Source organism: Rhinoraja longicauda, chromosome 1 (assembly GCF_053455715.1).
Source record: "Rhinoraja longicauda isolate Sanriku21f chromosome 1, sRhiLon1.1, whole genome shotgun sequence".
Taxonomy (NCBI): domain Eukaryota; kingdom Metazoa; phylum Chordata; class Chondrichthyes; order Rajiformes; family Arhynchobatidae; genus Rhinoraja; species Rhinoraja longicauda.
Window position 1 is genome coordinate 95,918,359 of NC_135953.1, and position 27,089 is coordinate 95,945,447.

At 42.1% G+C, this 27,089-nt stretch overlaps 1 protein-coding gene across 35 annotated transcripts in view; it reads right to left on the bottom strand.

Annotated features, from left to right (window-relative positions):
* The window catches only part of LOC144595313 (ankyrin-2-like), a 447,988-nt gene that overhangs the window by 127,653 nt on the left and 293,246 nt on the right, over positions 1–27,089 (bottom strand). For 19 of the 35 annotated variants that reach the window (XM_078402778.1, XM_078402833.1, XM_078402950.1 and 16 more), the window contains 8 exons: positions 23,527–23,724; positions 21,173–21,271; positions 20,701–20,799; positions 18,637–18,735; positions 18,096–18,194; positions 12,392–12,464; positions 11,876–11,920; positions 4,976–5,120 (listed from right to left, as the gene is read on the bottom strand). In XM_078402778.1, coding sequence (XP_078258904.1) covers positions 4,976–5,120; positions 11,876–11,920; positions 12,392–12,464; positions 18,096–18,194; positions 18,637–18,735; positions 20,701–20,799; positions 21,173–21,271; positions 23,527–23,724 — 857 coding nt within the window. The remainder of the gene's footprint in view (positions 1–4,975; positions 5,121–11,875; positions 11,921–12,391; positions 12,465–18,095; positions 18,195–18,636; positions 18,736–20,700; positions 20,800–21,172; positions 21,272–23,526; positions 23,725–27,089) is intronic. The other 16 variants (XM_078402942.1, XM_078402935.1, XM_078402881.1 and 13 more) reach the window with 1 other exon arrangement.

The window sequence follows — 27,089 nt, forward strand, 5'->3', positions numbered from 1 at the left end:
GTGTGGAAACAGGCCCTTCGGCCCAACTTGCCCACATCGGCCAACAATATCCCAGATACACTATTCCCACTTGCTTGTGCTTGGTCCATATCCCTCCAAACTTGTCCTATCCATGTACCTGTCCAAAATGTTTCTTAAACGATGGGATAGACCCAGCCTCAACTACCTCCTCTGGCAGCTTGTTCCATACACCCACCACACTTTGTGTGAAAAAGTTACCCCTCGGATTCCTATTAAATCTTTTCCCCTTCATCTTGAACTTATGTCCTCTGGTCCTCAATTCCTCTACTCTGGGCAAGAGACTCTGTGCATCTACCCAATCTATTCCTTTTATGATTTTGTACACCTCTATAAGATCCCCCCTCATCCTCCTGCGCTCCATGGAATAGAGATCCAGCCTACTCAACCTCTCCCCATAGCTCACACCCTCTAGTCCTGGCAACATCCTCGTAAATCTTTTCTGAACCCTTTAAAGCTTGACAATATCTTTCCTATAACATGGTGTCCAGAAATGAACACAATATTCTAAATGCGGTCTCATTACAAATACAACTGCAACATGACCTCCCAACTTCTATACTCAAAATTCTGACTGATGAAGGCCAAAGTGCCAAAAGCCTTTTTGACTACGTTATCTACCTGTGACTCAGCCTTCAAGGAACCATGGACCTGTACTCCTAGATCCCTCTGCTCTACACTACCCAGAGGCCTACCATTTACTGTGTAGGTCCTGCACTTGTTCAACGTCCCAAAATGCAACACCTTACACTTCTCTGTATTAAATTTGATCAACCATTCCTCCGCCCACCTGGCCAATCGATCCAGATCCTGTTGCAATCTTTCACAACCATCTTCACTATCTGCAAAACCACTCACTTTTGTATCAGTACTCCTTGAAGCCAATTCTCATCTAGTCAGCTGGCTCTCGATCGATCCCAGACCTTCCAGAGCAACCAACCAAGCACAACCTTATAAAAAACTTTGAAAAAAACTTTGCTGAAGATTGAGAAGATTTGGTATGTCAACGGACACTCTCTTGAATTTCTATAGGTGTACAGTTGTGAACATATTGACTGGTTGCATCATGGCCTGGTTTGGCAACTTGAACGCCCAGGAACGAAGAAGATTGCAAAAAGTGGTGAACACTACCCAGCCCATCAAGGGTACGGAAGTCTCCACCATTGAAGTGATCCATTGAAGGAGTCACTGCCTCAAAAGGGCAGCCAGCATCATCACTAACCCACACTCTCATTTCACTCCAGCCATCGGGAAGAAGGTATAGGAGCCTGAAAATTGTAATGTCCAGGTTCAGGAGCAGTTTCTTCCCTATAACCATCTAGTTATTAAACACTACAACCTCCAAATAAGCTGCAAACTACATAGACTTAGGGGCATTGATTTTATCTTTGCACTATTATTATTTGGTGTTTTTCATGGTGCTTTCAGAGTACTTTGTTTCCATCTGTTGTGCTGCTGCAAGTAAGAATTTCATTTTTCCGTTTTGGAACATATATGACAATAAAACACTCTTGACTCTTCATATTTATCAGCTAGGGTGCCTGCAATTTCTCCTCTAGTTTCCCTCTTTGTGGTGGTGGAGGCAGATACGATAGTGGCATCAAAGTGGTACATGAAAGTGTGGAGAATAGAGGGATATGGATCATGAACAAGTAGATGAGACCAGTTTAACCTGGCATCATGCTTGGCACAAACATTGGGGGCTGAAGGAGCCATTCCTGTGCTGTATTGTTTTATGTTCCCCTAGTATCCTCAGATATATCTGATTCAGCTTGGGAGATTTGACTACCATCATGCACCTTAGGACGTTCAGCAGCTCCATGACCGTAATATGGACTGTCCTCATGACATTTCCATTAACTGTCCCAGGTTCCCAAGTCTTCATGTCTTTTTCCATGGTAAAAAGAGAGGAGAAATACTGATCGAGGACCTTGTCCATCTCCTGTGCCTCCACACTGCACGGTTTTGTACGCGGGAGATTGTGTCATGAACCTGATTGAATTTTTTGAGGAAGTAACTAAAAGGGTTGATGACGGCAAAGCCGTTGACGTTATGGACTTGATTAGTACGGGTGTCAGGGGTTTATGGAGAAGGCAGAAGAATGGGGTTAGGAAGGAGAGATAGATCAGCCATGACTGAATGGCAAAGTAGACTTGATGGACCGAATGGCCTAATTCTGCTCCTATTACGTATAATGTTATGACTTCAGCAAGGCATTTTAGTTTAGTTTAGTTTAGAAATACAGCATGGTAACAGGCCTTTTGATCCACCGAGTCAGTGCCAACCAGCGATCCCCACATACTTACACTATCCTGCACGCAATAGGGACAATTTGCAATTATACCAAGCCATTTAACCTCCAAACCTGTACATCTTTGAAGTGTGGGAGAACACCCACGCAGGTCACAGGGAGAACATACAAACTCCATACAGACAAGCACCCGTAGTCAGGATCCAACCCGAGTCTCTGGCTATGTAAGGCAGCAACTCTATTGCTGCGCCACCATGCCGCTTTTGATAGGGTTCTGCATGGTAGGCTGCTCTGGAAGGTTAGATCCCATTGGATCCAGGGAGAGCTAGCCAACTGGATTGAGAACTGCCTTCATGGAAGGAAGCAGAAGGTGGTGATGGAAGGTTGTTTCTCAGACTGAAGTCCTGCGACTAGTGGTGTGTCTCAGGGATCAGTGCTGGGCCCTTTTTGTGGTTTGTGCTTTATATCCACGATTTGATTGAGAATGTACAAGGCATGATTAGCATGTTTGCAGATGACCGGAAAGTGGATGGCATTGTAGATAGCGAAGATAGCTATCAAAAATTGCCCTGGAACATGAAACTGCCAGTCCTGTCCTTCCCTTAGTCACGTGTACCTATCCACACATTTAGTTCATCCACCTTATCGGTCAACTCGCTCGCATTGAAATAAATGCAATAGAATCCAACAGTCTTCCATCACTCCCTGCCATGCTCCCGCTTATATTGTCAACCAAACTTGCTCTCATCACTTTCCCTACCAACTTCCAGCCACTCATCTGCCTGAGTCCTGCACTGGATCCCATCACCCTGCCAATCAAGTTTAAACCCACCTGGGTAGCAATATCAAACCTGTCTGCCTTCTCTCCCGAGATGCTGCCTGACCTGCTGAGTTACTCCAGCATTTTGTGAATAAATCGATTTGTACCAGCATCTGCAGTTATTTTCTTATACTGTCTGCCATGATATTGGTTCCCCTCCAGTTGAGATGCAAACCATCAATAATGTACAGACCAACTGCCCCAGAAGAGATCCCAACACCCCCTGCACCTACTCCTCAGCCACACATTCACCTGTCTTATCTTCCTGTTCCTACCCTCAGTAGCACGTGGCACCAGGAGGAATCCGTAGATTACTCCCCTCGACACCCTGCTTTTTAATCTTTTGCCTAACTCTCTGGATTCACTCTACAGGACATCATCCCTTTTCATACCTATTAATGTAATTTGTGCTAAGGTGCACAATTACCTCTCTCTTCTTCCCCTCCGCCTTGAGAATATTCTGCAACCTCTCCACTGACACCAGGGTGGCAACACACCATCCTACCACAGAATCTCCTGTCGGTCCCCTCACTAATGAATCTCCTTTCATTATCACTCTGCTTAACTTCATCCTTCCCCCTGTATCTTAGAGCCAGGCTGGAACCGCAGACCTGACTGGTGCTCCTGCTCTCCCCTAACCGGTCATCACTCCTAACAATATCCAAAAGGGCATGCCTGTCGTTGAAGGGGATGGCCTTTCCTGCACTCTCTGCCTACTCCCTTTCCTGGTGGTGAGTCATCTACTTTCTGCCTGTACCCTTGGCATGACCACCACACTGTAACTACTATCCATGACATCCTCAGTCTCCTGTGTCACCCTGAGGTTGTTCCAGTTCCCTAACGTGGACTGCAAGGAGCTGTAGCTGGACACACTTGCACTGGTGTAGTGCTCAGGGACATTGGAAATCTCCCAAACTTCTCACAACATGCAGGAGGAGCATACAACTGCCCTAACTGCCATCTCTACTGCACTGGACAATGGAAGATTTATGAAAGGAAGAAAAACACAGACCACACCTTATGCCACTGTCGTCCTCTTCACTAAGCCTCTCGTGTCAAAGCCTCAGCACTTACCCTCCACAAAGCACTTGCGCCTCCATACGGGCTGCTTGGCTACAGGCTGCCTTTCGTTTACACATCTACTCAGTTGTCATTCTGGATGCTAACTGCTTCCAGATGCGCCACTGAAACTGATCCTATTTTCTTCTAATAATTACAGGTATGAATGCCATGGGTTTTCCTCCCCAGCCACCACTTCCTTAACTCAAGCAAAAAGTCAAATACAACACCACAACTACTGCAGCATAGTGGTCCTTGCAGCACAGAGTAAGAAGCAAACTCCAGACATTTTTCGATGTGTTATTTTTAGTTCTCTGCCATCCTATTACGCTATTGGGGAAAGGGACCAGGAGATTTCATTTTCCCCTTGATTGACAATTCAAGATACTTCAATATCTGCGAAAGAACCTTGGATGTTGGCTTATATAGATTGATGATTAGGTGGGGAAACATTTTATGTCGTCTGGGATTTATATTATGGTAAGATAGCCTTAATCTAAACACCAGAGCAGAATAACACAGATATTATACTGGAAAAACATCTGACACCGTTACGAATCAAAATTTGGCAGAACTTCGTGTTTATGGACCCTCCTAAAGTGCAGGTTTGACAGCCGGACTTCTTCCAAAATGTTTGCATAAAATCTTACTGATTTTATGAGGCTCGGGTCCACACATTAGAGCATGTTCTATTAGGTTCTTGACAGCAAACACTTGGCATTTCACACAAACACGGAAATTTATCTTAGCAAATTTTTTTTTTTAACCTTCTATCAGTTTTTGCAGCATTTTGATCAAGCTTGTCAAAACAAACAGACTGAATCTACCTGTCTGAGCGCTCTCCAAGACGTCCTATTCCTCTGTACATCATATTGTCCAGATAGTGACTGCTGGGAAGAGAGTCATCCCCAAGCTCTTTTAGGTCTTCTGGTCTAAGGTACTCTCCTCCATCACCTGTCATTGTGTCATCTCCTTTGGGGTCAAAATATAGTTGATCAATCAGCGGATAGGTTGAAGTTGTCATTGGATGCCAAAATAAAAAAAAAAGCATCATTCACAGTAAAGCGGCATAGGAACAACAACTGCTCATTAGTAAGACTTGAGGAAAATGTAGCAAAGGACCTCCTGGAGGCAATACATTGCAACAGAACTTCCACAGCAATAAACTAGACCTTGGGAGACAATTTATTATTATCAAATGGTTGCCCAAAGTAAACATATTAATGGCCAACTTCCCAAAATCCATTTCCTTGATTCTGCTGTTCAAAATTATTTACAGAATTTTATGTATGGATAAACTGAACTGAAAAATCAATTGTGTAGTGTTGTAAACCAAAAGATAAATTGACAAAATCCAGGATGTACAAAGGAGAATTGTGCTATTCGTGTTTAATTGCAAAAATGTCATTATACCCCAAGGCTTTCATGGTGTGCTTTGATTAACAGAAGTGCTCGGTTATATTCTGCCATAACATTCCAGGGGGAATATTGTTGGGAACTTTTTACAATGATTTGCAAACCTAAGTACTCAATCTGCAATTCATTATGTCAGAAATGTAGACACAAGAGACTGCAGATGTTGCAATCTTGAGTAAAAAACAAAGTGTGCAGGAACTCAACAGGTCAGGCAGTATCGGTGGAGGGGAATGGATAGATGGAAATTTGAAGAAGGGTCCCGACCAAAACATTGTCTGTTCATTTAGAAACATTGAAATATAGAAAAATAGATGCAGGAGTAGGCCATTTATCCCTTCGAGCCAGCATCCCCATTCAATATGATCATGGCTGATCATCTAAAATCAGTACCCCGTTCCTGCTTTTCCCCATATCCCTTAATTCCTTTATGCCTAAGAGCTAAATCTAACTCTCTCTTGAAAACATCCAGTGAATTGGCCTCCACTGCCTTCTGTGGCAGAGAATTCCACAGATTCACAACTCTCTAGGTGAAGAAGTTTTTCCTCATCTCAATCCTAAATGGCCCACCCCTTATTCTTAAACTGTAACCTCTAGTTTTGGACTACCCCAATATCGGGACCATTTTTCCTGCATCAAGCCTGTACAATTCTTTAAGAATTTTATATGTTTCTAAAGGATCCCCTCTCATCCTTCTAAATTCCAGTGAATACAAGCCCAGTCAACCTATTCTTTCAACATATGTCAGTCCCGCCATCCCGGGAATTAACCTGGTGAACCTACGCTGCACTCCCTCAATATCAATAATGTCCTTCCTCAAATTAGGAGATCAAAATTACACACAATACTCCAGGTGCGATCTCACAAGGGCACTGTACAACTGCAGTAGGACCTAAACCCCTAAACTTGCTCCGAGGACTTGCTCCTAAAATCAAATTATCTTGCAATGAAGGCTAACATGCCATTAGCTTTCTTCACTGCCTGCTGTACCTGCATAATTACTTTCAGTGACTGATGTACAAGCACACCCAGGTCTCGTTACACCTCCCCTTTTCCTAATCTGACATCATTTAGGTAATAATCTGCCTTCCTGTTCTTGACACCAAAGTGGATAACCTCACATTTATTCACATTATACTGCATCTGCCATGCATCTGCCCACTCACCCAACCTATCCAAGTCACCCTGCAGCCTCATTGCATCCTCATCGCAGCTCACACTGCCACCCAGCTTTGTGTCATCCGCAAACTTGGAGATGTAACATTTAATTCCCTCGTCTAAATCGTTAATATATATTGTAAATAACTGAGGTCCCAGCACCGAGCCTTGCAGCACCACACTAGTCACTGTCTTCTATTCTGAAAAGGTCCCGTTAATTCCTTCTCTTTGCTTTCTGTCTGCCAACCAGTTCTCTATTCATGTCAATACCCTAGCCCCAATACCATGTGCTTTAATTTTGCACACTAATCTCTTGTGTGGGACCTTGCCAAAGGCTTTTTGAAAGTCCAGATACATCACATCCACTGGCTCTCCCTTATCCATTCTATTTGTTACATCCTCAAAAAATTCCAGAAGACTAGTCAAGCATGATTTCCCCTTCAGAAATCCATGCTGACTTTGTCCGATCCTGTCACTGCTTTCCATATGCGCTGTTATTACATCTTTAATAATCGACTCAAGCATCTTCCCCACCACCGATGTACGGCCATCTACAGGTCGTCTATAATTCCCCGTTTTCTCTCTCCTTCCTTTTATTAAAATGTAGAGTTACATTAGCTATCCTACAGTACACAGGAACTGATCCAGAGTCGAGTGAACATTGGAAAATGATCACCAATGCATCCAAGATTTCTAGGGCCACCTCCTTGAGTACTCTGGGATGCAGACCATCAGGCTCTGGGGATGTATCTGCCTTCAGTCCCAGCAGTTTACCTAACACCATTTCCTGACTATTGTGGATTCCCTTCAGTTCCTCCCTCCCACTAGATCCTCGGACCCCTAGTATTTCTGGGAGATTGTTTGTGTCTTCCTTTGTGAAGACAGAACCAAAGTACTTGTTTAACTGTTCTGCCATTTCCTTGTTTCACATTATAAATTCAACTGTCTCTGATTGTTAGGGTGCTGCCTGACCTGTTAAGTTCCTCGTGCAATCTGCATTTATGTGAAAAATGTATCTTGAATTTTCAAGCTCTCTGCTCTAGCCTAGATGGACAACATCGTATCTTTGTGCCCTACTGCAGAATTGGTCAAAGAAAGCCCTGACAGCCTTTGACAGAAGGCAAATTTGGGGTCAGAATTGTTATTCTTCTGTCAATGACTTTGAAAGCCTTGGAATGTCTCTGGTATTGTAAAAGAAATAAAACTATTACAATTGAAATACTTAATATATAAATAAAAGTAAAATAAAGTTAAAAGCCCAATAATAGTTGAAAACAGCAAGCTAAAGTTGCCTTCCTCTTTGCCTCTTGAACTGAAGGAGATCCAGCACTAAACTGGACCCGCATTGGATTGGTGTGGAGATCCCCCGTGTAAAGTTGGGGATTGGTAGCTTGACACGGCTCTGTCACCGATCTCCATGGCGAATCCAGTGGTAAAACAAACAAACAGATTAATCTCTCGCCAATCTGTCAGTAAGGCTTGTTTGCAGTGAGTGTGTGTGAATTAGGGATTATTTGAACGGCTGAATGGTACAGCTAACACAATCGATTGGTCAATTGAAAAATCTGCCAGTATGAAGCGCAATAATGTCAATTCTGATCATTGACAGATATCGACTGTGGCTATAATTTTATGAAGATTTACAATTAATAATGTTAATCAAAATCTATCACTGTAATCACACCAGTGGCTTTTGCTCAGTTAGATTGTTAATTCCTTGTACAAGGTGAACAGTAATTAGAAAGAACACAACAGTTAATCAGACTGAGTTTTATTTTTCCTTGTGGAAATTGTTCAAACATCACTCAACCCTCCTCCATTAGGCTGAGCAAAAGTGGATGAAATAAACATGTTCAGCATTTTATCTGCATTGGATTCAACTTGCAGTGCCTGTGTCTCAATCAGTCTAGCTCCTTCATCACAAGTTCAGATACCTCTTGTTCAAAAGATAACGAGGAATGTTTTTAAATTAATTTATTTTGCCGATCTCTGTGCTCATCAGTTTGTGGTTTGATTCCAAATATAAGCATCTTATTTTCTCAATAGTTTGTAAGACTTCAATTCAAAAAGGTTGAAGGTTAAGTCAGAGGCATTAGAGGGTCTCTCAACAGCCAATAGAGGATGAATTTTCTAGGTTTCTACTGACTAAGGGTACATACTTTGAGTAGGCCAATCTCATTAGAGTCACAGAATAAGAGTAATACCGGCCCTACAGCTCTGGTTGAGCTGCTGCCTCACAGTGCCAGAGACACAGGTTCAATTGTCACCTAGGGTGTTCTCTGCGTCATGTTTACATGTTCTCCCTATGACCGCATGGGTTTCCTCCCGGTGCTCCCGTTTCCTCTTATATCCCAAAGATGTGTGGATTTGTAGGTTAATTGACCTCTGTAAATTGCCTTAGTACCTAGGAAGTGGATTCAAAAGTGGGATAACATAGAACTTGTGTGAACGCGTAATTTATGGTTGGAGACACAAAATGCTGGAATAACTCAGCGGAACCGGCAGCATCTCTGGATAGAAGGAATGGGTGACATTTCGGGTCAAGACTCTTCTTCAGACTGAGAGTCAGGGAGAGGGACACACAGAGAAAAGGAAGGGAAAGGTGTATTAACGAGACATCAAAAGAGATGTAGGTCAAGGAAAATGTAGAATAGCTCATTGTTAACTGGGAGAAGGTGACAATGAAGCAAACAGAGATAACATTTAATCAGGGACAGTCAGACTGGTTGGAAGCCTAGGAAGGGGGAGGGATGGAGAGAGAGAGAAAGCAAGGGTTACTTGATATTGGAGAAGTCAATATTCATATTGCTGGGATGTAAGCTGCCCAAGCAAAATACGAGGTGCTTTTCCTTGCTGGGTCTCACTCTAACAGTGGAGGAGGCCCAGGACAGAAAGGTCAGTGTGGGAATGGGAGGGGGAGTTAAAGTGTTTAGAAACTGGGAGATCAGGTAGGTTTAGGCAGACTGAGCAGAGATGTTCAGCGAAACGATCGCCGAGCCTGCGCTTGGTCTCGCCAATATATAGAAGTCCACACCTGGAACAGCGGATACAGTAGATGCGGTTGGAGGAGGTGCAAGTGAACCTCTGCCTCACCTGAAAAGACTGTTGGGGTCCTTGGATGGAGTCGAGGGGGAGGTATAAGGGCAGGTGTTGCATCCCCTGCAGTTAGAGGGGAAATTACCTGGGGAAGAGGTGGTTTGGGTGGGAAGGGACAAGTTAACTAGGGAGTTACGGAGGGAATGGTCTCTATAGAAAGCGGAAAGGGGTGGAGATGGGAAGATGTGGATAGTGGTGGGATCCTGTTGGACGTGGCGAAAATGTCGGAGGACTATGTGCTGTGTGCGATGGCTGATGGGGTGGAAGGTGAGGACAAGGGGGACTCTGTCCCTGTTGCGACTATAGGGAACGGGAGCAAGAGCGGAGCTGCGGGATATCGAGGAGACCCAAGTGAGGGCCTCATCAATGATGGGAGAAGGGAACCCCCATTCCCTAAAGAATGAAGACATCTCAGATGTCCTGGTATAGAGCACCTCATCTTGGGTGCAGATGTGGCGTAGATGGAGGAATTGGGAGTAGGGGATAGTCTTTGCAGGAGACAGGATGAGAAGAAGTGTAGTCTATATAGTTGTGGGAGTCAGTGGGTTTATAATAGATGTCCATTGATAGTCCATCTCCTGTGATGGAGACGGTAAGATCATGAAACGGTAGGGAGATGTTGGAGATGGTCCAAGTGAATTTGGTGCAGGATCATGGACTCGGTGAGTCAAAGGGCTTGTTTCCATACTGCATCTCTAAACTAAACTAAACTTGTCCATGCCGACAAAGATTATTTCCTAAGCTGGCCTCATTTACCCACACAGCCCATATCCCTCTTACTTTTCCTCACCATCAACATGTCTAAATTCCTTTTAAACATTCTAATCCTCTTTTTTTACTGGCAGCTTGTTCCATAGATCCACCATTCTCTGTGTTAAAAAATGTGCCCATGAGGTCCCTTTTAAATCATTCCCCTCCCACCTTAAACCTACAGCCTCAAGTTTTAGACTCCCCTGAATTGGAAAATTTACTGTGACCAACCACTTTATCTTCTTGTTATTTTATAAACCTCTGTTCTCTAGCAGCTGGAGATGGAAAGACTACAGTTTCCACTCAGTGAAAGGTTATTCAGACTTCCTTGGAGATTGGGCAATTGTGATTGTACCAACAAGAACTAAGATATTCATTCATATTCATATTCATATATATACAGCCGGAAACAGGCCTTTTCAGCCCACCAAGTCCGCGCCGCCCAGCGATCCCCGTACATTAACACTATCCTACACCCACTAGGGACAATTTTTTTTATTTTTTTTTTACATTTACCCAGCCAATTAACCTACATACCTGTACGTCTTTGGAGTGTGGGAGGAAACCGAAGATCTCGGAGAAAACACACGCAGGTCACGGGGAGAACGTACAAACTCCTTACAGTGCAGCACCCGTAGTCAGGATCGAACCTGAGTCTCCGGCGCTGCATTCGCTGTAAAGCAGCAACTCTACCGCTGCGCCACGTGCGATTGATGTGTAGAGGTAGACAATGCCGTGATGTGGGCTAAAAATGCACTTGTTGCCAGTTGGGCAATGCATAGCCAATTCCAATGAACATTATTTAAGTTACATTCTACAGAGGGAGAGCAAATTTCATGTGACCGTGTGACATTATCAGAAAATATTATCAGATGTAAGCATTCAACGTTGCCATACAAACAAAAAGAAGGGATTGGTCATCTTTCAATTATCCTGAACATTGGAAGATGTGTACTATAGTTGGATCATCCACTATTGCCCACCACCACCACTGGTGAAACTTAATATTAACACATACTGTAAATGCAGCATTAAAATTTAACGGATTTATGTGGATTTGCACTGTGTATTAAAGTATACTGCTACAATTCACTCACTGCTAATTAGAAGCTTTAAGTTCTTACTGCAGTGCTAAGCTGAACACTAGGTACTGCATTATCAAAAGCATTGTCACTTTTAGGCCATCTATAAGACATAATCAAATTTCATTGAACAGTGTTCTGTCAGCAATGATAAAGCAAAAATAGCTGAGGCAACTATCAATAGACACAGCTATAGTAGCAAATTAAGCAACAAAAAATGTAACCTACTGTACAGATGGAATAATTTCTGGGAAGATTGTGAATAAAAGTGTTCTGTTAATTAACAGATAAGAGAGGAAAATGGAATTAGATTTAATCATTCAGAACTTTTTGTATTAGTCTGGATATTTACAACACATGACCACACTTATGGTTAAGTGGCATATTTAACATAAAAATATCCCAAGGAGCTCAACTGCAAATCATTTTTCCCCTCTCACCTTAAACCTATGTCCTCTAGTTCTTGATTCCCCTACCCTGGGTTTAAAAAACTGTGCATTCACCATGTCTATTCACCTCATGATTTTATGCACCTCTATAAGTTCACCCCTCATCCTCCTGCACGCCATGGAATATAGGCCTAGTTCAATATAACACTTTACTTAAATTCTAGGTTAAAATTGATTTAATGGTGTAGTACTTTTTAAAAGAATATCAATCACATCAAAGACCAAGGAAGAAAATTTTAGAATGGTAAACAATTCACATCATTGACAGTATTGCAAACAAGAATGCATTTCTCACCTTCCTCATCTGAGACATCCAGGATCTCAGTCATTGTCTCAGGTACATTCAGTTTATGTTTTTCAGTTACCGTCTGTGGCAAGCAAAAACAGGAATACAGGAATATGTTAATAGCTCGTAGTGAACCACTGGATGGCAGCATAATTAGCGAGCGAATGCTGTGTCACTACTGTTTTTTGGATTTCCTTTGACACTTCCATCCTTTGCAAAGTGTAGCTGAATACATTTATATCAATGAGACACCATGACATAAATCAGGGAATACACATTTTCATTCATATATTTGGAGGAAAATTGTTTATTGACTTTCTTCATATTTTAAATTTGGCTCACAAATTTCTGTAGTTACAGAACCGTGAAGATATGATTTTCATGACATTAAGGATAATGGGAGATTACGTTTCCTTGAGTGCTCCTCTGAATACATAAAACCCGTTTGGGGCAGATGGAAGTTGGATCCAAATAGGATCCATGTAAACCCAAAATCTACCTGAGACTCAGGCAGTCCATGCGATGCTAGGATATAGTCTCACCCATTTTCAGGGTCCGTATGGTCACCACAAAGCTCTTTGGCACTTCACAAACGGGATGTTAAAGGAAAATATAAATGAATTAGCTGGGGATCAATTGCAGCATTCAGTTTTAATCTGACACCATCACGACATGGTGTCATTAACTGGTCTTGAAATTGGGAGAATAAATAGGACACGAAAAAGACAAAGCTGTTCATTTCACATTATGAAGGTCCTTATGGTAACAATTTCTGAAAAAATATATTGCAAAGGGTTATATTAACTGACAGTTAAGGTTTCATATTGATTAGTTACACTATTGATTTACTCTATATAATTGGTGACAATAGACAGCACCACCATTCAATGTGATCATGGCTGATCATTCTCAATCAGTACCCCGTTCCTGCCTTCTCCCCATACCCCCTGACTCCGCTATCCTTAAGAGCTCTATCTAGCTCTCTCTTGAATGCATTCAGAGAATTGGCCTCCACTGCCTTCTGAGGCAGAGAATTCCACAGATTTACAACTCTCTGACTGAAAACATTTTTCCTCATCTCCGTTCTAAATGGCTTACCCCTTATTCTTAAAATGTGGCCCCTGGTTCTGGACTCCTCCAACATTGGGAACATGTTTCCTGCCTCTAACGTGTCCAACCCCTTAATAATCTTATATGTTTCGATAAGATCCCCTCTCATCCTTCTAAATTCCAGTGTATATAAGCTTAGTCGCTCCAGTCTTTCAACATATGACAGTCCCGCCATTCCAGGAATTAACATAGTAAACCTACGCTGCACGCCCTCAATAGCAAGAATATCCTTCCTCAAATTTGGAGACCAAAACTGCACACAGTGCGGTCTCACTCGGGCCCTGAACAACTGCAGAAGGACCTCTTTGCTCCTATACTCAACTCCTCTTGTTATGAAGGCCAACATTCCATTGGCCTTCTTCACTGCCTACTGTACCTGCATGATTCCTTTCAGTGACTGATGCACTAGGACACCCAGATCTCATTGTACGTCCCCTTTTCCTAACTTGACACCATTCAGATAATAATCTGCCTTCCTATTCTTACCACCAAAGTGGATAACCTCACACTTACCCACATTAAACTGCATCTGCCATGCATCCGCCCACTCACACAACCTGTCCAAGTCACCCTGCAACCTCATAGCATCTTCCTCACAGTTCACACTACCACCCAGCTTTGTGTCATCTGCAAATTTGCTAATGGTATCCCTTCATCCAAGTCATTAATGTATATTGTAAATAGCTGCGGTCCCAGCACCGAGCCTTGCGGTACCCCACTAGTCACTGCCTGCCATTCTGAAAGGGACCCATTTATCCCCACTCTTTGCTTTCTGTCTGACAACCAATTTTCAATCCATGTCAGTACCCTACCCCCAATACCATATGCTCTAATTTTGCCCACTAATCTCCTATGTGGGACCTTGTTGAAGGCTTTTTGATAGTCGAGGTACACCACATCCCCCGGCTCTCCCCTGTCCATTTTCCTAGTTACATCCTCAAAAAATTCCAGAAGATTAGTCAAGCATGATTTCCCCTTCATAAATCCATGCTGAATCGGAACGATCCTGTTACTGCTACCCAAATGCTCCGCAATTTCGTCTTTTATAATTGACTCCAGCATCTTCCCCACCACTGATGTCAGACTAACTGGTCTATAATTTCCTCTTTTCTCTCTCCCTCCTTTCTTAAAAAGTGGGATAACATTAGCTACCCTCCAATCCACAGGAACTGATCCTGAATCTATAGAACATTGGAAAATGATTACCAATGCGTCCACAATTTCTAGAGCCACCTCCTGGGATGCAGACCATCAAGCCCTGGGGATTTATCAGCCTTCAGTCCCATCAGTCAACCCAACACCATTTCTTGCCTAATGTGGATTTCCTTCAGTTCCTCCGTCACCCTAGGATCTCTGGCCACTAGAACATCTGGGAGATTGTTTGTGTCTTCCTTAGTGAAGACAGATCCAAAGTACCGGTTCAACTCGTCTGCCATTTCCTTGTTCCCCATAATAAATTCCCCTGCTTCTGTCTTCAAGGGACCCACATTTGCCTTGACTATTTTTTTCCTCTTCACATACCTAAAAAAGCTTTTACTATCCTCCTTTATATTATTGGCTAGCTTACCCTGTAAACTTAAAATGGATACTTAATACTTGGCTAGCTTAAAATGCATACAAATCTATTGTTCCGACCATCAGGCAGCCTTACATCAGTGGCAGGAAAATTATTGGAGCAAATTTAAAGGGAAAGGATTTATGTACATTTAGAAATGCAAGGACTGATTAGGAATAGTCAGCTTGGCTTTGTCCAGGGGAAATTCTGCCTCACTAATTTAATAGAGTTATTGAGGAGGTAACCAAGGAGATTGATGAAGGCAGGGCAATTGATATTGTTGATAAGGACTTTAGTAAGACACTTGACAAGGTCCCACATGATAGGCTGGACCGGAAGGTTAAGGCACACTAAGGCGAGCCTGCTAATCGAACTGAAAATGTGCTTGGTGACAGGAAGCAGAGGGGAGGAGTGGAAGGATGTTTTTCGAATTGGCATTCTGTGGCCAATGGTGTACCATAGGGATCGGTGCTCAGACCGTTGCTGTTGGTGATAGATATTAACAACTTGGATGTGTACATAGGAACATAGTGTAGTCTGTATGCTATTAAGGAATGCTGATGAATTGAAGACCAAGATGTCCAAAACTATACTTTTCTGACAGTGGTAAGACAGATGGAAAGGTTGGTGAAGGCACTTGCATTCATGGGTTTGGGCAGATACTCTAGTCTAAAGAAGGGTCTCGACCCGAAACGTCACCCATTCCTTCTATCCAGAGATGCTGCCTGTCCCGCTGAGTTACTCCAGTATTTTGTGTCTATCTCCCAACTTCTATATTCAATACCCAGACCAATGAAAGCCAATGTGCCAACAGCCTTCTTGACCACCCTATCTACCAGTGACACCACTTTCAAGGAACTATCTACCTGCACTCCTAGATCCCTCTGCTCTACAATACTCCTCCAAAACACTGCCATTTACTGTGTAGATCCTGACTAGGTTAGACTCCCCACAATGCAACACCTCACACTTCTCTGCAATAAACTCCATCAGCCATTCATCAGCCAGTCTTTCCAACCGATTAAGAACCTGCTGCAGTTTTTGATAGCCACTTTGTTATCTACGAAGCCAACCACATTCATGTCATCTGCAAACTTGCTAATCATGTCTTGTACATTCTCATCAAAATTATTGATATAGATGACAAACAGCAATGGGCCCAGCAGCGAACCCTGATGCACGCCACTAGTCACAGGTTTCAGTCCGAAAAACCTATTTTTTATCCAGTCGGGTCGCTTTCCTTGGATCCCATGTGTTCTAACCTTCCAGAGCAGCCTACCATGCGGAACCTGGTCAAATGCCTTGCTGAAATCCGCATACAATGGTAACAGCTTTGCCTTCATCAACCTTTTTAGTCAAATTTTCATAAAATTCAACAGATTTGTGAGACATAATCTCCCACGCACAAAACCATGCTGACTATCCCTAATCAGCCCGTCCATCGAAATGCATGTGTATCGTATCCCTCAGACTACTCTCTGGTAACTATTCGACCACAGATGTTAGACTCACTGGCCTATTGTTCTAAGGTTTTGCTTGCAACCCTCCTTAAATAGAGGCACACCATTTGCCAACCTCCAGGCTTCTGCCACCCAACCTATATTTAATGATGGCTCATAAATCACAGCACGTGCAATTTCCCCTCTAGCGTCCCACAGTGTTCTCAGATATATCTAAATAGGCCCGGGAGATTTGTCTACCTTCATACATAGAAACATAGAAAAATAGGTGCAGTAGGCCATTCGGCCTTTCGAGCCAGCACCGCCATTCAATATAATCATTACTCTGTTCCAGCTTTTTCTCCATTTCCCGTGATACACTTTAGGACCTTCAGAATCTCCTCGACTGTAATACTGACTGCCCTCAAGCCACTTCCATTGATTGCCCCAAGTCTCCTGGTCCTCATGTCTTTCTCCACGGTAAAAAAACAGAGGAGAAACACTCATTGAGGACCTTGCTTAATCCTCTGGCTCCACACAGTGTTAATCACTTTGATTCCTGAGGGGCGCTATTCTCTCTGGCTAACCATTTTCCCTTAATGTATGTAAAATCTCTTGAGATTATCTTTAATATTTACTGCCTGAGCTGTCTCCTTTTTGCCCTCCTGATTTCCTTTTTTAGCATGCTTGTAGCGAACCTGCTTGCTAGGATATTTATTCCCCTTTAGTTAAGATGTACTGTAACCTATCCCTCTTGTAGAGGTCCCAAATGCTCCCAATGGTCCAGAAATCTGAAACCCTGCCCCCTGCACCAACTCCTCAGCCACACATTCATCTGCCCTATTTTCCTGTTCCCACCCTCACTTGCACGTGGCACTGGAATTAATCCAGATATCACTGCCCTGGAGGTCCTGCTTTTTAACCTTTTACCTATCTCCCAATGCTCATTTTGCAGTACCTCATTCCTTTTCCTACCTATGTTATTTGTGCCAACTTGCACAATGACTTCCTACTGCTCGCCTTCCCCTTGAGAATGTCATGCAGCTGCTCCGAGACATCCTGTACCCTGGTACCAGGGAGACAACACATCATCCTGGAGTCTCAATTACAGGAATGTTTGCAAAAATTGTACAAATTCAGTTTCAAATCAGATTGGAATAGCATTGGGGCTTCAATTCATTGTTCTTGCCCCATTAAACATAAAAAACATATCTTTGTATTCTTCATCTCTCTTTCCTCAATATAGTTTTAAACCAGACTTCTGCTGCAGGCAGGATAATGTTTTGATTCATTAATGGCAGATACATCAAGCAATATATAATCCTCCATCAAATTCCTCCAATAGAACTCTGATTTCTCACTTGTACTGCTGGTTGAATCTCACCAGCTGTCTCATTAGAAATATCATAGCTCTTATGTATGTATTTAAATTAATGTTTTTGTTAAATGGTTTAATATCTAAACTTTGTATGATGAGACACAGGCTTATAACATTAGTTTACAATTAATTATGTCGAAAATTCTGCAAAATAAGCATCAAATTTATTCAGAAAATGCAACGAGAGACTCTGATGCACTCGCGAGATACTGTTATTGTGGATGTACTCACAGTTGTAGTGGTCGTGACCTCTTCAGTGACAACCTTCAGGGTATCAACCACAGAGATGTATCCAAGGCGTTTTGCAATTGCCAAGGCAGTGTTGCCGTTCTGCAAGGATAGACAGTTATGTACAATCTTCTCCAAATTTCTATGTGAGCTGACGATGTGATGATTTTAAACATCTAAACTTTCATTTTATTTCATCCATTTAACTGGTTCAGGTTCGATCACTGCTTTCAGTGACACTTCCGATTGTTCAGTTAACTTGAGGGGTGATTATCAGCAACAGCTGAATGACACAGAAACCATTTGTGTCATCCTTTTATTATAAAAGCTAACCCAATGCAGTAATGAAAAATAGATGATGCAAGATGGGTTTTTTTAAATGCAGCTTACTCTGAAATCTAAAAACAATGCTAAAGTCAATAGATTGTAACCTCTTGGGAAGACAACAACAATCACTATTAACATCAATGATGCTTACTGAGGCATGTGCCTTTTGTGCAGACAGAATTTCCAGTATCACTCCCAAGCAAAGAGATAGACTTACTGCAGTAATGGCATTGGCTCTGGCTCCATGTTGAAGGAGGACATTGATGATGTGAGTGTGACCCTGCTGTGCTGCCTGGTGCAAAGGTGTGTATCCATTCTGAAAATGCAGTAAGATTCATTCAGGAACAGTCAGAATGAAGGAAAACCAAATGGCATTAATGAGAAATATTAGCAAAACATTAGCGACACGTTGCTAGGATAAAATGAAAAACTCCTCTCCATATTGATACTGAAACCAGTTTGATCCATGAAACAAATTCTGATACAATAGCACTTGATAATTATTCTCAGGGCCTGGATATTGCACAAAAGCCATCTTACATTGCACATTAATATTTGCCCTTAAGGTGATGAAGAGCCAGCATCCTGTACTACATTACGAGCAGTTATTGGATGAATGGTTATAACTGAGGTGTCACAAATGGTCTCCCTGTAACTGTACGTGTTCCTCCAGGTACTCAGGTTTCCCCTCGTATTCCCAAGTGTGTGGGTTGGTAAGCTCATTAGCCACAGCATATTGCTTAGTGTATAGGTAAATGGAAGGATCCTGGGGTAGCAGATAGGAATGTGAGGAAAATAAAATAATATTTTGATAAGATTAATACAAATGTTGTTTCTGACTTGGTGGGCTGTAAGGATCTGTTTCCAAGTTGTATTTCTCTGTAACTCTAACCAATGCTAAATAAGCTGCATAGACTTATTCACAGAAACAGACCATTCAGTCTGATAAGAAACAGACTTATTCATAGTGGCAGAGAAACAGACCATTAAGTCCAAATAATGTGTACTGGCGTTATGTACATCATATGCAGTTCTCCCATTCCATCTGCTCATCATAGCCTTTCAGTTTGTTTCTCTTTTCTCTCAGTTCCTCAGCTAGTTTTGGCTTGAAAACATACGTTGTTTACCTAAAAATTGAATTTTCCTATGTTTTTTTGAGAGAAGGAATTTTCCATTTTTATAGTGGATATATCAGTAACTATCTTATATTAATGGGCCATAGTTCTCACAATCCTATAGTTTAACCCATAGTCTGACCATTTTATATATTTTCACCTTGCTAGATGGAAAATACTTTAACTTGTTTTTTTCCCCCAATAGTTTTTCTGGTGCCAACCTTGGGATTTTCTCTGGTCCAATAAAGTGCCAACTGTTTTGAATTTTCTCAAATCTTTTTGTCCTTTTTCTACTATGGAAACCATTCAAAACATAATGCTGATGAGTTGATTTTAAAAATACTCGTGCTTCTCCTGTTCTCGGCAGCAATTTATGATCAGTTTCACTGAAAAGACAACTATCACGTCCTTAGAAAGGAAGAAACACAGCCTAAGTTTGTGATCCTGATTGCTTAATAACAGATTTGCCAGAAGTGTACAGGTGAGGAGAAGGTCAATCTCAGCTGCAATATTCTCAAGGTTGCAGAATAACCAACATTCCTCAAGAATTATTTTTAAGCAAATTGACATAAATCTTTTGGAAAAATTGAGGAAAAGTAAGCAAACAGAAAATCGCAGGGATAGACGCATGTTCCAGACCTAGCTCAGATGGGGATGGGCGAGGCAATGTGATAGGTTGGAGATAAAGTGTACACACATTCATGATTGACCTCTTCCATCCAGCACAGACAAGTCTATGGAGACCAGCTGAGTTTGCATCTCCCATGCGCTAGACTTTAAAACAATCTTGCTACTTGGTACAACATCAAGCAATTAGGGCTGCAGTATATTCAGCATAGTGTGCATTAGAGCACCTTCCTAAGCACACTATTCAGCATAGTGTGCATTAAAGGTCTTCCTAGTCCTTTAAATTGACCATTAAAATAGTGAATGAATTTAAATTATATTCATGCTATCCTCTAACTTGTGCATCACCCTGACTTGCACATACTGTATTTCTTCACTGCTGCTGCTTCAAATCCTCGAAACGAGAGGGGCATCATCACAATTAGGAAAATAATGTTTGGGTCAACTAAGGATGAACAATGTAATTACAAAAATATAAATATGCCCTGCACCCATATACTGAAAACAAATGTTAAAATATCCTACAATGTTTTGTTTACCTTGGTTTTGGAATTGACATTGGAACCATGTTTCAGGAGAAAATTAACCATCTTGATGTTTCCATAGTGACAAGCCACAATCAGTGGAGTATAACCCACCTGAAAGAAATAACTTATTATTGGAGAGCATAGACCAAATAATATGATCGCAGGAAACCTGAACAACAAGTGTACTAATGCTAGTGATTACAGGGCACTTACTGTCAAAGTGCATGGGAGAACGAATAACTGATCAATAAGTTCTATAAGCTCTAAATGACTCATTTTATCTTGGTTTTGAAGCAACATTGGAATCATCGAATTGACATTGGACTATGATAAAACTTGACCAAATTTTGCTCGCATTTTACCCTCTGATAAAATACATGATATAAAGTTTCATATGTTTACTTTGCACTATTAGCTTATGAATGACTGTGACATTTAAAATATTATAATAATAAAACAAAATTATATTTAACAAAAAAAATACCTTGGTCTGTGTGTCAAGATTAGCACCTTGTTTTACAAGGATTTCTGCAACATTAACCCTGTCTTCCTGAGCTGCAAGGTGCATGGCCGACAGTCCGCTCTAAATACAGTCATAGGAGAGAAATGATTTATAAACTGGTTATTTGTAAAACACAAAGACATCCATCTTAATGATCTGAGTTTTATTACTTTCTTATGGGTGGCTTTTGTAACTCACTTTCTGATCTATTAGTAGATCCAATATTGTCAACATGATGCTCCAAATTTTTTATCAATGGAGCAGTCATCAAAACCAATGTTACTTCCTCTTACAGAACTATTGAATACATTCTCTTCTGCTTCTGCTTGTAGAAGGAATCCCAATCCTACAGTCTAACACACTGTAGGCATTGTAGAAATAAAGAACTGCAGATGCTGGTTTATATAAAAAAGACACAAAGTGCCGAAGTAACTCAGCTGGTCAGGCAGCATCTCTGGAGAACATATGTGACATTTCAGGTCAGGACCCTTACTCAGATTGATAGTTGGAGAGGGAAGGAAAGCTGGAAGAAAGGAGGGGCAAGACAATGTCTGGTAAGTAATAGGTGGATACAGATGAGGGGGGTGGGTGAGGGGGGTGGGGGGTTGATAGGCAGATGGTTGGATTTTATTTTTACATTCTACTTTTAATGCCACGGCCTGTATTAAAATTCCAATTCAGCCGCATAAATTGAGTAGAAATTCAAGCTGGGCTTCATATAACATGTTCCCAATGTTGGGGGAGTCCAGAACAAGGGGCCACAGTTTGAGAATAAGGGGTAGGCCATTTAGAACGGAGATGAGGAAGAACTTTTTCAGTCAGAGGGTGGTGAAGGTGTGGAATTCTCTGCCTCAGAAGGCAGTGGAGGCCAGTTCGTTGGATGCTTTCAAGAGAGAGCTGGATAGAGCTCTTAAGGATAGCGGAGTGAGGGGGTATGGGGAGAAGGCAGGAACGGGGTACTGATTGATAGTGATCAGCCATGATCGCATTGAATGGCGGTGCTGGCTCGAAGGGCTGAATGGCCTACTCCTGCACCTATTGTCTATTGTCTATAAGTAAATTAGTGTTCTTGAATCTGCTGTCCATTATCTGGTCATCATATTTTCAGTTGTACTCAATGGAACTGACTATCAGGTGGAGCATTCAGTAAATATCCAAAGGACAACATGTGGGTGGTACTCCTATCTGGAATGAAATTCCACTCAATCCCTTTGTCACCTCATTTATATCCTTTAATATTACTGGATCAAAAAGAACATGCCTCTTTCAGTGTCTCATAACATAACCGGTAGACAGTGACATCATTTAAAAGACATTTGGGCAGGTTTATGGACATAAAAGGTTTAGAGGGATATGGGCCAACGACAGGCAAATAGGTCGAGCTCGCATAGACATCTTTGTCAGCATGCACAAGTTGGGCAAAAGAATTATCCAAAATTCCCTGATTCCAGGAAAGTGAAGGAGCCATGCCTCCCTGATACTGTTTTGAACACGCCTTGTGGGCCATGAGAAGACTAATGCTTCAATGATGCCTGGCTTCCCTCATGTAATCATTAACTCACTTTCCTTCCTGCCATGAATGGCAGCCTCTTCTAAAAGCCATGACCTGCAACCTTCCTACTTCTGGATTGTCTCATAAGAGTCTGTGGATAAGAATTCTTACTTGGTTGCCTAGTAGAAAATCAATATGACCAACTGCTGGGTGGGGAATGGAATAGAAAGGATTATAACCAGGTTACATTTATCTGTATCTCTTAGTTCTCAAAGTTTCCTCCCCCATTCCTGTAAATAGAGAGAGTCTGACAATCAGAAATGTGGAATTTCATGAACCCGCTGCACAAGCCAGGGTACAGACACATGCAGATGAGACACTTTTTCATTAATTTTCATGGCAGACTGAGAGACCAGGCATCTAATGTGGACCTGTTATTTCATTATTACCCCAGTGAATATCCAGCACCAATTTAGTATTGCAGACTAACCCAATGTTTTGTCAAGTTCTGGCGGGGGAAGAAAGAAGAATGCAGTCTTGCATTCTCGCAGAATGCAGAATGAATCTTGCAGTCAATAAATACAAGAAAGAAATCCACTTGAACGCACTTGCCCCGTTGATTAATGTTGAAGACCCTAATTAAATCTAAAATTCAAGTTTTCATAAAATTAAAAAATATATACAAGGTAGAGCCAGGATAAGAGATGATTAAATATCCAAAAAATTAGAACCTCTGACCTTTAGGAAGTACTTTTAGGAAATACCTAAAATGCAGGCATTGCCTTATGTTTAATAATAAGTAACTACAGACAAATGCCTTTGGCACCATTATTTCCTTGATTACCTTTGTGGCCAAACTGACATTGGCCTTTTTATCCACCAGACATGAAACCATTTCCACGTGTCCCTCCTGTGAAGCCAGGTGAAGGGGAGTAACCCCCTGCTTTGTTAATGCATTAGTCTCCGCTCCATATTCCAGTAAGGCAGTAGCAATTTCCATCTGATTCTTCTTGGCAGCAATGTGCAGAGGTGTGTAGCCATTCTAGAACAGCATTAACAGTTAGACCGGGGCAGTTTGCATATAGTGGTTTATGCTAAATTTTCAAATTAACTTTGCAGAATGTTAGCTGCAATTAAACACACAAATTATTTAATTTGCTTATAAAGAATTAACTGGCAAAGTCTTTAATCAGGATATTATTTATCATGTTTATAAACCTGATTTTCAAAGTTTAAATTAATTGACAAACTCCATTTCGGTATCTTTCAAAATGAACAATTAGTCAATATCTAATTGCTTAAGTTATATGTAACATGGATAGACCACAGAGAAAAGGTTTGGAGTAGCATCAAACAAACCATTAATAAACCCTTCAGCTGCAGTGAATTCTGGATCACTTTGTAACCATTTCGTAACAACCCATCCACATTTTGTTTGTTTTACCCCATTATTTATACTTACAATAATTTTGTTGACTTGAAAACAAATATATTCATTATTATTATACCTGATAATCATCCAGGAAAATTAGGCTATAATGACTGAAGATGCCCATGGCAACCAAAAGAATATACTTTAAACTTGAAAATATTACCATGGTCTCATGGCTCAACCTACCACGAGAAAACTAATGTGTAGGAAAGAACTGCAGATGCTGGTTTAAATCGAAGGTAGACACAAAATGCTGGAGTATCTCAGCGGGTCAGGCAGCATCTCTGGAGAGACGGAATGGGTGACGTTTCGGGTCGAGACCCTTCTTCAGACTGATGTCAGAGGAGGGGGCAGGACAAAGATAGAATGTAATCGGAGACAGTAAGTCTAATGGGAGAACTGGGAAGGGAGAGGGGATGGAGAGAGAAAGCAAGGGTTATCTGACGTTAGAGAAGTCTATGATCATACCGCTGGGGTGTAAGCGACCCAAGCGAAATATGAGGTGCTGTTCCTCCAATTTGAGCTGGGCCTCACTCTGACAATGGAGGAGGCCCAGGACAGAAAGGTCAGATTGGGAATGGGAGGGGAAGTTGAAGTGCTGAGCCACCGGGAGATCAGGTAGGTTAAGACGGACTGAGTGGAGGTGTTCAGCGAAACGATCGCCGAGCCTGTGCTTGGTCTTGCCGATGTAGAGAAGTTGACACCTGCAACAGCGGATATAGTAGATGGGGTTGGAGGAGGTGCAAATGAACCTCTGCCTCACCAGGAAAGACTGTTTGGGTCCTTGCATGGAGTCGAGGGGGGAGGTAAAGCGACAGGTGTTGCATCTCCTGCGTTTGCAGGGGAAAGTACCTGGGGAGGGGGTGGTTTGGGTGGGAAGGATCCAGTTGACTCAGCGGGACAGGCAGCATCTCTGGAGAGAAGGAATGGGTGACGTTTCGGGTCGATGATCTTCTTCAGACCCTTCTTCAGACTTATGTCTCAACCCGAAACATCACCCATTCCTTCTCTTCAGAGATGCTGCCTGTCCCGCTGAGTTACTCTATTTTGTGTCTACCTTCGATTTAAACCAGCATCTGCAGTTCTTTCTTTTCCATTCCCTGCATATCCATCTGCCTAACAAAAGTATTTTAAATGCCATTAACATGTCTGTTTCAACCACCATCCCCTGGAGCATGTTTCAGGCATTCACCATGCTCGGTTTAAAAATCTTGCCCTGCACATCTCCTTTAAACTTTGCCCCTCCAGAGAAAAGCTCCAGAGAAAACAAGTCAAGTCTGTTCAACCTCTCCCTGGAGTTAAAGCGCCCTAATCCAGAGATCATTCTGGTGAACCTCGTCTGCAACCATTTCAAAGACACCACATCCTTCCTGTAATGGGGCGATCAGAACTGCACACAATTCCCAAATGCACCCTAACCAAAGTCCTATAAAGCTGCATCATGACTTCCTGACTCTTATAATCAATGGAAGCAAACAACCCACAAGCATTCTTTACCACTCTACCTATTTGTGTTGCTATTTTCAGGGAGTTATGGACGTACCCCAAATTCTCTTTCTACATCAAAGCTATTAAGGATCATCGCATTAATTGTACAGTTTCCCCTTACATTTGACCTCCCAAAGTGCAACACCTCACATGTATGTCATGTCATAAGTGATAGGAGCAGATTTTGGCCATTTGGCCCATCGTCTACTCTGCCATTCAATCATGGCTGATCTATCTCTCCCTCCTAACCCCATTCTCCTGCCTTCTCCCCATTACCTCGGACACATGTACTAATCAAGAATGTGCAACTGCTTATGCTATTTCCATGCCCATTTCTATAGCTGATCAATATCCTATTGTATGCTTTGACAGCCTTCCTCACAGTCCGCGACACCAACAATCTTGGTGTAATTTGCAGTGGTCAGAGATGAAATGACTCCAGTGAGGCATTATGGGTTGAGAAATAAGAAGAAAATGATCACCTTGTTGGGAGTATACTACAGGCCCCCAAATAGTCAACGGGAATTAGAAGAACAAATATGGTAGAAGATTGCTGGCAGCTGCAGGACTTAAGGTTGTCATTGTAGGGGTTTTAACTTTCCCCAAATTGACTGCGAATGTCATCATACAAAAGGTTTAGATGAGGCAGAATTTGTAAAATGTGTTCAGGAAAGTTTCCTCAGGCAATTTGCAGAGGGACCTACATGGGAGAGGGCAATGCCAGATCTAGTCTCAGGAAATTGGGAGAGGCAAGTGGATGAAACCTTTTGGGACCAGTGACCACGGTTCTATTTAAGATAGTTATGGGTAGAAACAGGGCGGGCACACAAGATAAAATTCTAAATTGGGGTAAGGTCATCTTTGAAGGTATTGGACAGGAACTTGCTCAAGTTGATTGGAGCAGGTTGTTTGAAGGAAAAGACACGTCCAGAAAGTGGGATGATTTTAAAAGTGTGCTGACAACAGTCCAAGATCTGCATGTTCCTGTTAGAGTGAAGAGCAAAGCAGGTGGGTGTAAGGAAACTTGGATGACGAGTGAAGTTGAGGCTCTGGTCAAGAATAAGAAGGAGGCATGGGCAGCTGGGCTCGTGTATCCATGGAAGAGTTTCAGGAACTGAGAAGTAAGCTAAAAAGGAAATCAGGAGGGCAAAAAGGTGACAGAATATTACTCAGGCAGAAAATATTAAGGATAATCCCAAGAGATATTATAAATATATTAAGGGAAAAAGCATATCCAGAAAGAGAATAGGGCCCCTCAGGAATCAAAGCAGTCAAATTCGTGTGGAACCACAGGAGACTTTTTACCCTGGAAAAAGATAGGACTGGGGAACTTGGGGCAGTCAATGGAAGTATCTTGAGGACAATCAGTGTTATGGTCAAGGAGGTGTTGAAGATCCTAACGCATATGAAGGTAGATAAATCTCCTGGGCCTGACCAAACACATCCGAGGACACGAGGGAAGCTGGAGAGAAAAATGCAGGTGTCCT